At 39.1% G+C, this 13,596-nt stretch overlaps 1 protein-coding gene across 1 annotated transcript in view; it reads right to left on the bottom strand.

Moving 5' to 3' along the window:
- EEA1 (early endosome antigen 1) overlaps nt 1–13,596 on the bottom strand; it is a 76,479-nt gene that overhangs the window by 33,715 nt on the left and 29,168 nt on the right. The window contains exons 4-10 of the mRNA XM_009321361.1: nt 11,424–11,505; nt 11,266–11,304; nt 10,370–10,409; nt 9,407–9,514; nt 9,199–9,320; nt 7,360–7,515; nt 2,246–2,362 (exon numbers count right to left, since the gene is read on the bottom strand). Coding sequence (XP_009319636.1) covers nt 2,246–2,362; nt 7,360–7,515; nt 9,199–9,320; nt 9,407–9,514; nt 10,370–10,409; nt 11,266–11,304; nt 11,424–11,505 — 664 coding nt within the window. The remainder of the gene's footprint in view (nt 1–2,245; nt 2,363–7,359; nt 7,516–9,198; nt 9,321–9,406; nt 9,515–10,369; nt 10,410–11,265; nt 11,305–11,423; nt 11,506–13,596) is intronic.

Below are 13,596 nucleotides of genomic sequence, written 5' to 3'. Positions count from 1 at the left end.
AGACAAAGCCACAAACAGCTGCTGCTACTTTCACGAGAGAAGAGCTGGGTTTTACCAACAGCCTGCTACCTCTGTGCGTGACTGAAGCCCACGAGCAGGCTCAAGGCCACAGAGCTGCCAAGCTATAGTCATTCAGGTTACATCAGTGGACCCAGTGTTTCCTATCTGGAAGCACATGCCAGCTGCATCCCAGATATGTAAAGGGATATGTGGGCACACACCAGCCACCTCTCTTTCCCAAGCCTTGATTTCCACAGAAAAGAAAGAGGGAATGACAGTATGTTCCAGCACTCAATGAAGAGCCCTAAGCCTTCAAAGCTCACAAGATACAAGGGGGAACACCACACTGATCCCTTCTTTTATAACTGCTCCACGGAAAACAACATGTAATACATGTTAGTAGTGACAGTGGCCGGACAGTAAAGAATTTGGTCTGTTGTCACTGACCAAATTTCAGAGTAGTTACATCAGTAGAAGGTTGGAAACTAAGCATTCTTCCCTGCAGTTAATGCATCACAATTTTCCTAAAAGAAAACAAACAAAAACCCCCACATGCAATGGGTTTGGAATTACAAGTCTTACACTTCAGGGAACACACTGTTTTTTCACACATTAGGTCTCTTCTGGGCTACAGGCCATTACTGGCCTCTGCAAGGCAAGCCAAGCCCCATAATTACAATGCTTTATAAATGAAGGCAAGGCAGTTCCTGCACATCTCAGAGAATTGATTTTATCTACTTGTCATCTGCTCTTCTCAGTATAGCTCCTGAAAATATAAGAAACAGCTTGCTTGCTTGAGGTTGTACATGAGCTTGAAAAACTCTGCGTCAATGCACAGAAATATCTTCCTGCATTGCAATGGAATTACAAACAGATGTACGTAGCAAAATGCAATACATTCTATCCTGTATTAATTGCTCCTCCCCAGTCCCTGACAGCTTCTTCAAGGAGTGCAAACTGTTTGAAGGGGGAGCAATTTCTGTTACTTGGGAAGCTAGTCTTACCTTTTCCAATTCTAGGTCCAAGTCCTCCAGGGCCAAGATTCCTTGGCTAACATACCATTCTTATGGCTATCGCCTTTCAAAAAGCTGCATAAAGAGGTAGCTGTAAACTGCTTTAAGTCACTGAAACTGAAAGAGGAAGAGTAGCTCGCTGCCACTTCTCTTCTTCCTGTTCCTCAAGTGGTGTTTGGCATTAACCTGACATAGCAGAGGACTCTCTCTTAAAGTATGGTTATCTTATGCATCAATCTGTTTCACTCCATGTTGTTAATGGAATAGCAATATATTCAGGCAAGGGCTCTATACTATATAGCCATAATTTTGCCAAAAGCTTGATTCAGTGTTGCTGGTCTGTACCGCATGACAATTCTCACCATCTCAGTTCTGCACCTGATTTAATGAGCCAAACCAAAAGTCATTCCACTAAAGGCATGTTTAATTTACCAAATTTTAATTGCACCTTCTTATATTCTTTGCAAATGCTGCTTTAATATGATTACATTAAATACACACTGTTTGGTCTCTGTCCTTTTCTATTTCCCAAGATTGACAAGCTTGCTGGTAACTACACATATGTAATGTGTACAGTTCATATACAGTGTTATATATACACACAACAAAAAGCAGCATGCTTCTTTCTCCTTGTCTCCTTTCCTCCCTTACCTCCGTTTACTACCCCACAACACAGGCTTTCTTAATGCAAATACAAAACACAGCAAGCTCAAAGGGCTTTGATAAAAGCTCTCAAGGAATACTTATAAGCTGGTAAGTTTCTGGAGTTTATTTCAGTTTTCTGCCATTCATGACTGATAAAAGCCCAGAAAGTATGACAGGACTGCAATCTAAAAGTTAAGAAACTGGAAGACCAATGAAGAGAACTCAAAATGTCTTCTTAATTACAATTTTTAAGGAAACGTAATATTTCAAAGGGTACTGCTTTTTTCTTTTAATGTGTGAGATGGCAATACTGCTGAATGATAGGTAAGCATAAACTGCAGCCGTTCAAAATCTGCAATGCTAACAACACTGAGGATTTCAGTTGTAACATACTGATGATTGTTAAAATATAGCGTTTGCTTGTACATTACAATATCCCTCGTGTTAAGCAAAATGGCAAAGGAATTCTCAACTTCTGCAACACCAGGAACTGTTTTGTTACAGTCTTCAGCGCTTCCCAAGGCAATGTGTGAGGTGTTTCCGTTTTAATGTGAACTGACAAGCGTAGAAAATAACAGCATTCTCACCTGGTTTTTCTGTTCTAGCTCTTTGACTGAACTTTGAAGTTTTTGCAGCTCCTGAACATACACAGCTACCTCCTGAGGTCCTTTGGCAAGTTCAGCTCTTAACTGGTTAATGGTAGCCTGAACAGACAAACAGAAAAATCCACATTTAAAACAAAGCTTTGCATGCATATCCCAAACAAAAACAATACGTCTGGTAACAAAATAAAAAGCATCTTGTATACAAATAAACAGCTTAAGAAAACAATCACCTGCAAACACATCTTAGAGCACCATCAGCTACAGAAGTACCACTGAGCATCATTTCCCAGCTGAGATTTGTTCATGTCCTATTTCAGAAGACATAAATTTGCCCCAGTCCAATAGAAAATGCCAGGTTGAGCACACAACCAATGAAAATCACAACAGATTATCCATTAATCATTATTGCAGTTCTAGCTCCAGGTGAAACCCTCCCAAGTCATTGCAGTTACACAGCCAAAAGCTTTGCCTCCCTCGTAAGTGAAATGCACTGGAAAAGGCAGTAGAAGTGAGTCTGGCATCTGATAAAAACTTGATGCGTGACTTTTGGACTCATCAACCCTGCACGTCAGCACAATCAGAGTAACAATACTACTCCATTAAACAGGATTGGTACAGAACAGAATATATCAATGACTGTACAGTATTTGAATACAGTAATGAAAGCAACCAAGAAAAGCACTTTAGACGGGTAAAAATGGCTGCCCTAAAGCATGCTGTGTATGAATGCACTCACTTTGAATACACTATACAATAGTGACCTTTTTAAAGAAGTTTCCTTTCATACTGTTCTCATAACCACAGATTTCAGCACAAAGGTATAAATACTGAATTCAAGAATGAACTGAAGCAGTAGAACAGAAGTAGCAGACAATAACCATACTATTTACAACCTTCCTACAGAAAAAAGAAGACCAAAGAGAACATATGAACACAGTATACGTCTACAAAGTGTTATTAATTCTGACTTTCTGAATGCTGTGCTTTACAAGGCTGTTTCGTTACAGAGCTGTTAGCTAAAACACATCCTGGGATCTGTCTTTGGCAGACAACATTTCAGGATGTTCTCAGAAAACAGAGTATTGATATTTCATTACTGAGAGAATATAATGCAGAAAACGTGCAGAAGCTTGCTAAGGACACCACTGCAGCCTTTTGAACTAGAATTGCAATTTATATTTATAAAGATACATTTCTCTCATTCACAATTCAGTAAGCCACATTTCATTCTTAACATGGAGATGTATCATGGATGAATATTCATTCCTGATATTGTCTGGCTGATGTGTCTGTATGATTAATGAACCAATAAGCAAACAGGAATGCATCTGTTTAACAACCTCTTGAAATTATCTTGATAGAACAGAAACCTACTATAAGAATAAAAAGCTTTCAGAAAAAATTTACCTCAAATTTAAGTGTCTCTGTTAGAAAGCAGAAAAAATAAAATGGATTGATGAAAGATGGAAATAAGCAGTCAGAAAAGCTGTTAGTAGACACACTTTCTCAAATTTATTTTCAAATATTCCAGTGTTTTAATGCCTTTGCTTGGGGGGGGGCGGGGAACAGTCCTGGCTTTAATAAATTTACACATAATTTAATCTACTAATCTTGTTTAACTCTGTGGGCACTCAACAATCAAGTCCAGGCCCTGTATTTTATGAAGATTTATCAGATAGTGGCATCTGATGAAAACTATCAGATGCATCAGATACAAATCCCAATCTGCAGAGATTCATAGAAATGCTTAGCTCCACAGCAGTGCAGCTGTTTTCATAATGTGTTTACTATGCAGGAGTCACCATAGTGAAAAACTAAACATGGAAGGAGTAGCTCAGAATGAACATTCATCTGAGAGATCTAGACACCAGAGTTTCAGGTGCAACTCTGAAAAAAGGCATAACACCCAACGAAAAAAGAAAAGAAAACAATGAACACATTTAGGTGACAACCGTAGAGCTATACAGAACATGTTTTCCCTCTCCTGCAGCATTTGAAGATGCTCATATAGAGTTTAAGATGATCTTTGTTATTTTCTTCACCCAGGCCATAGATCTAACTTATTTTAAAGAAGTCTCACTTTGGAAATCAGTATTAATACATGTATCCTCACTCAGCTCAGCAAAATAGCCAAGGATGGTATAAGAACCACTTTACTCTTTCCACCCTTGAGGTGGTCTTAAAGAACAAAGCTGAGATGAAACGTCACTGCCAAACTTTTATGGCCAGAAAGAAGGACTTCCAATGAAGGACTTCCATTTCTTGTTTTCTTATAGCTAACACTTTTCACAATTGTGGTTTTTCTGAGGAAAGTAGAAAAGTTTTCACCACTATGACTTTGAGTAATTTTTATTTTTTTAAAAAGTCTGATCTGTCACTTTACATCGACAGAAAAGCTTTTATTTTGAACACACCTTGGGCTATTGTTGCCATATGTTGGAATTAAGCAGGGAAGACAGCAACAATTCTGAGAAGAACCAGGCTGTCACTGCTTACCATGTTCCGCCACGCAGCAACTCGGTCTCCTCTGGTTCAGCCTACATACTGATGATACTACACAGACATCTGATATTATTATAATTGCTGCAATGTATTTTATAATCCTTCCATACGTCTAAGACTTCTTATATGAACACATATTAACAGTTAGGGGCATCATGCAGCCTTCTCCCCCATCTGCCGTTATTTCTAGGAGGACTGAAAAAACCTTCCTCTTTTGTCTTTTTTCCTGTTAAAGGCTGCACTTTAAAGCTACACTTTAAAATGGCTAGATATGTCATAACTTAAACATACCTAATTTGGGGGAACAGGAGCAATTCATGCTTCTGTGAGAATGTTTTAAGATGAAAGATTTTTGTTACGCCCATGTCACTATGTCATTTTAGCTTCACATGAAAACTAAATATCCAAAACCACAAAAGACTACAGAGACAGTACTTTGAAATGAAATTTAAATTCTGCAACATAGTTGTGGGATCTCACAGTTAAAACCAAATTACAATTATGCAGCAACTTACATGGCCACATAACCACATTATATTCATAACTTCAACTGTGACATTACTTTTTTCACATCTGATGAAGCTCTTGGCATATATAATTTTAACTTGAAAACAATGGTGGACTCATGTTTAGTAGAACACTGTACCCTTTCGGAATTCCTGGAGCTCAACATATCTGTTGCAGGGGGAGGCGGGAGGGAAAGCCCTAAGGAGTTTAGAATAATGCCAGGCAGCACTTCACTAAAGCTCTGCAGTGCAAATGAAGAAACAGAAAGTTAAAACTGCAGTTCTGAAATCTAGGGCACATGAAACCCCAGAATAACAAGATGTCAGGAATCCTTCACATCCACAAATCTCAACAGGACAGAGGATACTAGGAGTCCTCCAGAAACTCCAGGCGTTCCCTGATGTAAGCTGGGCAATTCTGCAAGAACCCCACTTCACTAGAGACCACAGCTCTGCATTGACAAGTTTTGCTCGCATTGCTGCATTGGTGGGGGACAACAGAAAAGGGGGAGGGCAAAATTAAAAACTCTCAAACACAGCTGACAGTCTTCAGTGAAGATCGTTACACTGTCAAGTCATCCATTAATAAAACTATACCAACCAACCCACTAGTGAGATGCAACAACGCCCAGCAAGAGAATTCTTCTGCAGGTATGGATTCACCGACTTCTCAGTAGAATAAATTTTATGTTAGACAAAAGCCTTTTCGGTGATACTGTATTTTTATTAGGATTTATTGCCATTATCTGTGTCAGAGATTTCCCTCACTGTCATGGTAAACACCACCAAACAGGCTTTAGCCAGGAGGCATCCGAGACAGTTTGAAGAGTAAGGTTCCCTCTTAAAGATCCAAGTCAGAGCTGTTATATGCCTTTTTCTCCATCTTGCATGGACGTGGAAGTGCTCACTGGCAGGAAAGCAGAGGAACCAAAACCAAGAAAACTGAATATTTGCTGTGGGAGAGGCAGTTAGTTTTGCTTCCTTAAACACAGAGCTATTATCAGTTCTGTATGTTTTCAAATCTTCTGTCAGCAATTTAAAGCTTATTCCACTGACTCAGAGAAAGCAGAGGCAAGCCTTCATAAAGTACTTCTGAAGAAAACAGCATATTCTGCAACTCAAGTAGACAGTGAGGTCTCTTCTAAATGGGATAAATTTAAAAGGTTCAAATCCAGGAAAAAAAAGGAGAAAAATGTAAAAAAAAGAAAAAAATCAACTAACATGAGAACAACAGATTTTATTTTCTACTTTAGATTGTATCAACAGAGAAAGGAAAACTAAGGTGCTGTTGCCTGGAAACAGATTGCAGGTAACATCCTGATATCTCGACCTTAAGACACGGTGAGGCCTAGCAGTCACTCACTTACTGCTGTAGTGGGTAACAGGTAACACTTGGAGGCCATTATACAGTGGATTGGGGAGGGGGGTATGTGTGCAGAACAGATTTGTACCGTACACACAAAATATTCCTACAATAAATAATAGGTGTAAAAGGCTTCCATTTGACAGTAAAAACTGAAGAAACAAAAATGAAAACCTGTTTACAATATCCACTGAGATTTTTAAATCTTGTGTAAGTTCAAGAATCAAATGTCCTATAAGAATATTCAAATTATTATCTACTTTGTATTAATAATTTATTTTTATGTATTTTAATAGTCTAGCATCCATTTGCAGACACATCAACTCAAATATTAACCAAAACCATCATTTTCAGTAACAACTCTTTTTACCCACATGTAGCTCAATAAGGGAAGCAAGTCTTTGAATCACACAGATATTGCTCTATTTCTCTCTCCCAAGAGAAAAACAGCGCAGCTTTGACAGGTGGCTTTTTCCTCTGCTATTGGGCTCTTGGAATAACTTTTTATGGCAAGGAAAGGTTTTGCAACGAAAAGCATGGGGGCTTTTGGAGGGTAGATATTGACAGAATTATGCCATTTACTGTAATGAAGAAACCTGTCTATTAGATAAGTTAGAAAATTCGGTTAAGAAAGAGCCTTATTCATTACGATGAATTAATATTTTCCATTTTCATATGAAAATCATGGCAAAGCTAACACACACATCTCTAGGTCTGACTATTACCTCCGAATTAGCCTGCTCTGCCTGCAAGTGCTTGCACTCGTCTTTCAGCTTTTCAGATTCTCTCTCACGTTCCAGCGTCATTTTGTCCATCAGCGTCTGAACTTGGACCAGCTCCTTTTTCAGGACGGCCACATCTTCCACACCAGGCCTTTGTAGCTGAAAAGTTAAAAAGTAGCAATGAGCAACGTGCTGTCAGCAGACATGCTTCCAGTGTCAATGTATCTCTAAAAATCCTTCAAATCACCAATTTATAGACAACGTGACATATACAGTATTACAGCTGTGGGGGAAAGAAAAAAAAAAAAGAGAAAAAAACCAAAACAAACCAAAACCCCAAAAACCAAACCCACAGAAAAGTACGTATCATTCCCAAAGGAAACAGGATTTAATGGCTGGTTGTCAGTTCTTGCCTACTAAACTTTGAACTTGTTGATCGATTTCAATCAAGTCTGACAAATGGGATAAGGTCTCAAAGATTAAGTTTCTGTAATTTTCATGTAGGTAGACGGCTAGGTTCAGGAGGAAGACCTTCCCTGGGAGAAAACACTGAAGTGACAGGGAATCCATGCAAGAAACTTATCTGAAGTCACAATTCCCTGAGAAGTAGGCTGTATTGACTCCACTACTCTGTAGAAGAGATTACTGTATATACTTTACTGCTGCAATACTCACAAGCCCCTCTCAGGACTGAGACACATAACAATCCAGTACTACACAGACTTTTAGAGTGATACTGCCTCTGTCTTCAAGAACTATTTCAGAAAACCACAAGAACAGACAAAAAAAGGGCAGCTGAAGGAAACTTCTTGAAGGAACTGTCAGGCATGCCTCATACCAGACCCATAGGTAAAATCTGTTGGTAATTACACCTAAAGTACCATAACGTCCCTCAAAGTGAAATGCTATGGAGGGAAAAGGGAGGGGAAAGGCAATACTGGGCACTGAAGAAAGTAGAGAAAAGGAAGTGCTGGCATCTAGAAGAGAAAAGGTACGGGGAAAGGGTAAGAACACAGAAGGAGAAAGGAAGACAGGAAACAACTAAGCAGAGAGGAATGGATAGGTCCAGTGGCTAGGCACGGCCAAGAGGGACTCATGAACCCTTCAGGGCAGCTGACTACAGGGAAGAAGGGGCATAAACGAGTCCTGCTTTCCTCCAGTCTAAGCAGTGGTTGAGTGGGAGAAACTAGGAAGTCCCCTTCACTACTGCTTTAGAAGTGGCACGACTGCTGAGTCACTAGGATTGCTCCCTGGAGCCACAGCTGTATATAAAAGTCACCAGGAGCCAAAATCCTGGAATACACACACATTGGTATTATCAGCCAAGCACAGGAGGGACAACATTAACATAGGCATGGTGATGACAGCTGCCAGCCTTTCAGCCACCACATCACAAAACACCTCTCTGAGCACTTCTTATGAATACAGCTGTCCAGGGACAGTCGGAGCATAACACCTCATGGAAAAAGGGTGATCTCAAGACAGCTGTGGAGGTCAGCAATGGCATGCTCCAAGTACAGGCCTACACAGCACATCTATACACGTAATACCTTGCAAAATTGCTGAAGGGTAGAGCATAAACCAAGCAGAGTATAAATACAATGTAGGGTAAATTTTAATATCTAAGTCAGAAACAACACATATTTCCTCACTGGAAAAACACTGAAAATGTAGGTCAGTGCAACAGATCAGAAACAATGGTTTTCTGAACTTTTTAAGCCCACAAGCAGACATCTCCAAGTTCAACAAGAGTTTGGCTGCTTTAAAACTGCATTTGCAAGCATTTAAGTATATCCCTCCCTTGACTTGAAAATAACAAAAAAATTAGTGTGGTGTGAATACCAGCTCTGTCTTTAAGTCTTCCACTGTACTTCTCTCCTTCTGCAGTTCTTGTGTCAAGTTTGTCACTTTCTGTTCTGCACCTTCCCGAAGGCTGATTTCTTCATCATACTTTGATTTAAGATCTAGTAAGAAGGAAGTTGAATAAATGATCACTTGCACAAGTTGCACAAGCAGAGGACACAATCAGACCTCATGTTAATAAACTTACCCACAATTTCAGTGGCCAGTTGTGCCGCTTTTTGCTCAAATAAGTCTTTCATTTGCTTAATGTTAAAATTTTCTATTTGGATCTCTTCTAGTTGTCGTTCTAATGATTCTATTTCCATAAAAAGAACAGTATTATTTTCTGGAAGAGCTAGAACAATACAGTTACTCATGCCCATAGCAAACCACAGCAGGTAAATAAGAAATCCAAATTCACCTAACATCCAATTAGCTTAGCAAAGTGAACAATTTTACTGAAGTTAAATATCTACAAGCATGACACTGGAACCTGTCACTAGTTGAGTACTCTGCAGGATTAAGTACATATTGGTTTTCACTGGTCACAAATAGCCCTTCAGATCACTGCAACATGCTGCTGAACTGCAATTAGAAGTTCTTTACTCATGGTCAGTCAGATACTTTATGCACACATAAGGAAAATTTTATTCCATGAGTGCCTCATGGGGAAAAACACAGAGCAAAAATTATTGGTCTGCAAAACAAAAAAAACCCAAACAAAACAATTCATTGTTTTCTTTGCTAGCAATGAGTACAGAAAAACACTAAATAAAACCAGCATTTACAAATGCTATAGTTAAAATATCAACAACCACTGTCTTCCTCAGCGAAAGACTTGTACTGAATGCTTGAATACATGAAATGATTAAAAACATGTCCAAAACTACTCATGAGAACTGCTTTCAGAGCCAGGAGAACTCCTGTCTCACTTCTAGAAATTACACATTCTGAGCCTCTGGAACATTTTCCCAGACAACGGGGGGATAGATAGTTATCAAGAGCTCTTAAGCGCTTACAATGAATTTTTTTTCCCCGTAGTTGTACCATTCCAGCTTTCTAGCTCTTTAATTTACCAAAAGTGCTTTTTCATAAACCTAAAAGCTCCACTGAAAAAATTTTCAGACATTCCAGAACAATGCAGAAATTAATATAATAAAATGTTAGCCACCTGTAGATGTAGCCGTTGTCAATCCATCAGACTTAGAATCCTTAAGAAAACAGAATAAATGCATCATTAGACAGGAGGAATAAAAACTACTACTTCCAAAGTTCATCCCATTTTTGGAAAAGACAGGGAAATAAAGACTTCTGTGCTCAAATACTGCACAGCAGTATAAAAATACCTGATTTCAAACAGTTATATCTGGAAAACTGGAAAAGGACAAGGTGATTTTCCATTTAATGTATCACTACACTGTGAGGCTTCCAGACTTGCAACACTCCAGTAACAATCCCCTCCCCCTCCCTTTCCTCAATATTGAAATCTGCCCTAAAAACAGAGGTTACAGACATCATTAGATACATTCTGAGAAGGCATTCTGTCAGAACGCAATTTCTGAGGTTTGTAACAACCCAGTATCTAATAGTATAAAAGTAGTAGTATTACTCATAGTAATAAAAGAAGTGAGAGCTTCCTTAGGGCACAACACACCACAATTTGCCTTGCCTTTTTTGTTCAGTTCATCTGGACATCTGTGAAATCACACTACTGTTCTCCAAAAGTTCTTACAAGAAAGACGCCATCACCCTTTCTCATAACAGATGAAACACCACATTCGATTTATTTTCTTTGATAAACTGAGTTCTGAATAAGCCCAACAGAAGGAAAGTCTGAACTGAACTTGTAGTGAGTAGTATGGAAGAATCATTATCTACTCTGACTTTGTTCTTCAGATTTATATATACGGTTACATTGTGGAGAGTTAACTAGCTTTGTTTTCAAGAACATGTCAATATTCAAATTATGGAACTAACTAAATCAGGCCACGTGCCTTACAAAAAAGGTATTAATCTTCAATGTCAATGCTGATGATAAACCTGCTTCAAGTATTTTAAAGCAATTACTTGCAGCCGCTGCCCCTGCAATTTCTCTAGCTTTTTTGAACCCCCCCCCCCCCCGGGGGGGGGGGGGGGGCAGGGAGGGAGAACGGAGATGGGGGAAAGAGAACTGTAAATTTGGTTGCTTAAGAAAGTGGAACACTTTGCAATTTGAAACAGAGAACCAAGTGCAAGTAAAATACATTTCCAACCTTTAGCGAAGCTTGCAAGTCTTGGACTTCTTGTCGGAGCAGTGATACTTCATCTCTGAATAAATATATCCACGGAGTGGAGAAAATGAATACGCAGTGGTTATATTTTGTCAATTACATACAGGTTATAACGTGTATTAAATAACTGAAGTGATAGCCATGTACTACATAAATATAACTTACATAATTATAAATAGTTATTTTTAGATTTTTTGAAACTTGGAACAAACTGGATTAATAGATACTTATTAGTTCACTTTGCACATCACTTGAAAAATGCTAAACATATTAATTGGATAAGCAAAGAAATAGATACGCAAAAAGTCTCATGAAAACAGAACGTAAGTCTAAATCAGTGCATCAGCTCAACCACATGGGTTCAGAATGGCAAAGCTGTGCATTGGGACATTTAACTGTTGTGCATGCCTTTTTATGAAAAGGACAGATCTATTCTCCTTCATTTTCCGTATCATGTAAGGGAACACTGCTAAGAGCACGCTATCTTACTCCTTTTGAAATACGCAGTTACATAATTTTTCATCCACACAGCAATTTGGTATGCCCCACAGATACACTCACTTAATGGTCTGAACGTTTAAAGTCTTGGGATTTTAAATTCTCAAATTTCGTGCTCAAGCTTCCAGCCCTGCAAGAACACAAGATCCAAGCCTAAAATTATCACTAATTGACTTAGATAGCACCCTTGTAAATCGCAGGTCTCCTTACAGAATTGCATAACTATACATACAAGGATAATGTTGCATTACTGAGATACAGGCACTCCAACTGCAGAATACACAGGTCATTAAAATAATGCAAACATACCCTTTCTTACTGTTGTACAGTGACAACACTGAGGAGTACATAGCATATATGTGTGTGGGTGCCAATGCCAACAAATTCTCTCAGTTTTACACCACACAATTTTGTTGCTGCTGTGCTGCATTATCCCCTCCTCCACAGATGTTCTTTTAAATTATCTCAGACTTAGGAGAAAAAAAACACCAAAGCAAGCTATTCTTTAGCTAAACTGGGAAGGAATAGATTCAACCTACATTAGCATATTAACATCAGGTCAGGGTCATCAAGAAGCAAGTGAAACACACGCACTTGAACCAGTGAAGCAAGAACTCCAAGGTGGACTAATTTTAATGGAAAAACAAACATGGGATAATGGGAGGCTAATTTTTTTCAGAGGAAGATTTTCTGCTATTTACACATTATTCTGCCTGTGTGAGACATTCCCTGGAGGTCTGCAAATACAACTTTACTGAGACAGGCGTAGCTGTAACGCAAAACCCATACATTGGTTGTGGGTGGAGAAGAGGGAGCAGCTTTCTCACCGGTCTAAGTAAGAGTAAGCTAATATTCACACCTAAGATTATAAATGAAATCTCAGGCAGGTGAAACAGTTAACTATATTACAGTTGGGCCTGAACATATACCAGATCTGCAACACTACAGCATATAAGATGTTCTGGTCTTCACAGCAGATAAAAGGCTTTGAGCTGTATAAAAACAGTTTGTAGTAAAAGGGAAGGAGGAGAGGAGGAGTAGGGGAAGAGAGAGAGTTTGTAATGTAAGGACCCTTCTACAGTAGTTGTTCTGATATTCCCAGTGCAGTTTTGCTTGACAGTTTTAAGATGAAAACTAAATTCAGTTTAACTGACCAGTGGAAAATTAATGGGGGGAGAAAAAGGTGTAAGGGATCACTCTAAACATTGTAACTGTTTTTCTTACTACCATCAAAATCCTCACCAAATCTTCCTTTCTGCTAGGGCTGTTACAATCCCTTCCTCCTCTCAGCACATCTCCTCAGCCTCACCATCTGGCAAATATTTTCTTTATGCTCCACTCCATTCCCCACCTGTAATGCCGGTGCCTCCATCCTAGCACCGAGTACCAATAGCCTTGAGAATCACAGAATCATAGAATCATTAAGGTTGGAAAAGACCTCTAAGATCATCAAGTCCAACCGTCAACCCAACACCACCATGCCCACTAAACCATGTCCCTAAGCGCCTCATCTACACGTCTTTTAAATACTTCCAGGGATGGTGACTCAACCACTTCCCTGGGCAGCCTGGTCCAATCTTCAACCATTCTTCCAGTAAAGACATTTTTCCTCACGTCCAATCTAAACCTC

The sequence above is a fragment of the Pygoscelis adeliae genome, unplaced genomic scaffold (assembly GCF_000699105.1).
Source record: "Pygoscelis adeliae isolate BGI_AS28 unplaced genomic scaffold, ASM69910v1 Scaffold232, whole genome shotgun sequence".
In the NCBI taxonomy this organism is placed as follows: domain Eukaryota; kingdom Metazoa; phylum Chordata; class Aves; order Sphenisciformes; family Spheniscidae; genus Pygoscelis; species Pygoscelis adeliae.
The sequence above is the reverse complement of the archived record's forward strand: the minus strand, read 5'-3'. Positions and strand labels throughout refer to the sequence as shown.